Source organism: Atta colombica, unplaced genomic scaffold (assembly GCF_001594045.1).
Source record: "Atta colombica isolate Treedump-2 unplaced genomic scaffold, Acol1.0 scaffold52, whole genome shotgun sequence".
Classification (NCBI taxonomy): domain Eukaryota; kingdom Metazoa; phylum Arthropoda; class Insecta; order Hymenoptera; family Formicidae; genus Atta; species Atta colombica.
In genome coordinates, this window is record NW_017259542.1 from 1,501,192 (window position 1) to 1,504,825 (window position 3,634).

At 30.2% G+C, this 3,634-nt stretch overlaps 1 protein-coding gene across 1 annotated transcript in view; it reads right to left on the reverse strand.

Annotated features, from left to right (window-relative positions):
• Window positions 1-1,844: 1,844 nt before the first annotated feature.
• LOC108691796 (dnaJ homolog subfamily C member 8) overlaps window positions 1,845-3,634 on the reverse strand; it is a 2,578-nt gene continuing 788 nt past the window's right edge. Inside the window, exons 2-6 of the mRNA XM_018199706.1 lie at window positions 3,369-3,527; window positions 3,235-3,301; window positions 3,058-3,152; window positions 2,467-2,612; window positions 1,845-2,328 (exon numbers count right to left, since the gene is read on the reverse strand). Of these exons, the coding sequence (XP_018055195.1) occupies window positions 2,094-2,328; window positions 2,467-2,612; window positions 3,058-3,152; window positions 3,235-3,301; window positions 3,369-3,527 (702 nt within the window). The 3' untranslated portion in view covers window positions 1,845-2,093. The remainder of the gene's footprint in view (window positions 2,329-2,466; window positions 2,613-3,057; window positions 3,153-3,234; window positions 3,302-3,368; window positions 3,528-3,634) is intronic.

Genomic DNA, 3,634 nt, shown 5'->3' on the forward strand with positions numbered 1-3,634 from the left:
ATACTATACTGTGTGCCTTCCAACAAAAAATACGTGACACAGTGTGACACAGTGCATCATTATATCCTTGTTATTCGCCATTATTAAACAAGGATGAGATGAGGATTGTGTTGTACTGAATCGTTTGTTAGAAGGTATCCACTATGTTTCTTGTAAGAATTCCGAGGAACAAGAACGATGTACGCATTTTTCCTCCCATGAATGCAAGATTTAAATGGACATTTTGCATTGCTGTATCGATTCAGTGGAAGGTTCTTTAATGTATTTGAGTAGCGATATATACACTATCAGACGATCATATCCGAAATTGCAGCACGTCGTGCAGTATGAACAGTCTTTTCGAAACATTTTTTTTTATATACGTATATATTCATATCTCACAATAGATTTCAAAGATCGAACGAACCATTTTCGTTTTCAGATCTTTGCAAAATTGTACATCATTCGGACAATATCGAGATGTTCATAAAGCTATAAAAGAGTCATCGCAATATCGTCCATGAATAGCGGAGTTTAGATTTGGCGTTCCGAAAAGCCGAGATCTCATTTAGTGCAGAATCGAAGTCTTTGCAAAAAAGCGAATCGATCTTTTATGGCACAAAATTTCATTACAATCTCGACATTTTACGAATCTTTTTTGGATAATCTCTTTTCACAGATTTTGATGATCCAAGACTCAAACCGTTAAATCACAGGTTACTCTGAAACTTTGTCGATATTCTGCATATATCAAATTTCGTCATAATGAGTTTTAAGATTTGTGTATTATTTTTTATTAAAATGTCCACATTGTTCTAAAATATTCGAAATTTTAACGATCTTAGCATTTTTACAGAAATAGAGTATCATGGTAGTACTCTTATACTGTGTATACGATTTCGCATCACAGTACAATAAATATATACCTAACTGTGTACTTTCCCTATGATGGACAATCGTACATTTAATAATAAAGGTATGAGACACATATAGATTATAAAATTGACAATTGTGTTGCGTAATGATGTCAGAATACTATGGATATACAATGCTTCAGAGAAATATACTTTTTTTTTTATATATATATATATGCAAGTCGTCGAAATAATTGTAGAATTCATGAAAAAATCGCTAATTGTCAAACTCTGCGAAGAGACTTAGAATTTACATACAAGAAATTCTCACAATCGAATCGCCGTGCTGTGCATTTTGGAAATGTACAAGGATATAATTTAAATAAAAATATATAAAATAAAAATGAATCTAAATTAGCTTTAAATAAGCTTAGAATATTTAAAGTGCAAATTCATTTTCATAATTATTCATTTTCACAAAAATTTTTAATGTACGATTTAAGTCATTTTCAAAATGAACAGCATGAGATTTCGCATAATACGAAACTGCACTCAACCACATACATAAAGAGATACATTCGTATTTCATCATTCATCCAATAACTTTGCTATTACTCCGCATTTTCCGTATATTTTTTTCTTTATAGTAACGCACAAATTTATTCTTACGATTTTACTCACGGTAACATCGGTATATACCTTTAACATTTTTATTTTACTAGCTTTGAATCACGATTATACATCTAAGCAAGAAAATAGTCTTGCTATCGATTTCATCAAGCTCCCCGAACTTTGTTTACTCTGAATATATTAGTGAGCAATGTTAAGTTGGAGTTGATAAATAGAAATGATGACAGTAATCTTCAGCAATAGAATCTTTTTATTTCAAATAAAAATTCTTTTTTTTTTGAAATAAAAAGATGCCTTCGAAAATTCGTCAAAGATTTAATGATATTCAGATTTAATAAAACTGACTATTATGGATATTTCATAAAAACTCGAATTTCGGCGTTTAAACAATGTCAAAATAAAAAAATTCCTATCTTGTTGGATAGCTTGAAATCAAAAGGATCGAAGATCCAAAATATTCTCTTTTTTTCAATTTCAAGATAAAGTGATTCAGCATGTTTATCGTTCTATCAACGCGCGAATTAGATTTCTTACTCTAGCTTAACGTTGTGAGAAAATCTCTAAGATAAAACATTGCGTCTATTGAAATTAGAATTCACACACCGGAAGAGAAAAACGAGAAATGATTGATTATCGCGACTCCGCCTTCGTTTTTGGCGGCCTAAAAGCTTTTAACTTCTTCGCTTTCTTTTGCTTTGTGGCACTCGTACCGGATTGAAAGGCCTTCCAGCTGTCGACACGCGATTGTCTGGATTCTTCAAAGTTTCTTTGCCATTCGCGCTCCATTGCTGCTTGGGCTTCTGCAGACAATTCCTCTTCGCGCTTTCTTTTACGTTGTTCTGCATCTCTCGTGGCTAATTCTCGTCTGTAAAAGAAAAAGAAATTACTATTTCAAATAAATATATATTTTCATATATAAATATTGAAGAGAATATAACATCTAATTTATTAATTTTTTTCTACTATATTAATAGATTTTTTAAAATCAAAATTGTGAAATGACCTTCTTCGCTCCATATCGGCGAATAGTTTCATAGTCATAACCCAAACTGCGTGTCTGTAGCCTTCCTCAGTTTCTTCCTCTAAAAGTGTCGGACCCGAATTCTCAGATTTTCCTTCTTTTTTTTGTTTCTTCTTTTTTTCTGCAATCTTTAATTATTGATAAAAATAAATATGAAATATTATACATATATATACTGTAATAAACGATTTATTAAGACTATATATGTAAACACACAAGGATTTAAAGCCTATGATCGAAGCTGGATCTCAAATGCTTAAATAATTTCTGTGTGAATTTATGTATTGACTAAATATATAGTCATTTGAACTGCGCACAGAATTGATCGGACTTATAAATGCAATTATTCTACTATATTAATGTCACATATTAAATTGTCAAGCAATTTGATAATTTGATGCTAATCAAGCATCCTATTAGAAAGATGTTAATGTGCTGAAAAATTAAATAAATTGTTTTATACATAATATTAATATTATATCATATAAATATTATATCATATAAAACTTGATTGTGCAATGTAATATACCTTGTTACAAAGGATAAAATTTCGATAAATAATTAAATACTTGCCATGTGATCAGTCCGCGCTTTTGCCTCCTCAATAACATCCATACATTTCGATCTAGTTTCCTCGTTTTCCAATGTTTTCCACGCTTTATTAACAACTACAATAAATAAAATTTTTTTAGATATATTTAGCATGTTATAGTGTGTACATATTTTTTTAAATTAAATCAATCTACTTACTTTCAAAGGCTTGCTGTGCTCTTTCGGCGTCATCCTGATTTTTGTCTGGATGCACCAAAATTGACATCTACAATTTTTAAATCAAAAGAATTAAATTATGACATTTCTTATTGTAGTTACAAATATATACTTACACGACGGTATTTCTTTTTTATTTCCTCTATCGCTGTGCTCGGATCAATTTGTAAAACCTCAAATGGATTCAAGTTGAAATAGGATGACCCAGGTCGCAGTAGTCTATCAATTTGTTGCTTGGGGGTCAACACAGAATCTCTTTTCTCAATTTCTTTAACCTGTATGCAATGAAATCACTTCATGATTATATAATAAGTGTATATAATTAATTAAAATATAATTAATAAATACAAAACAGATATTAATGTTACAATATATAATATAA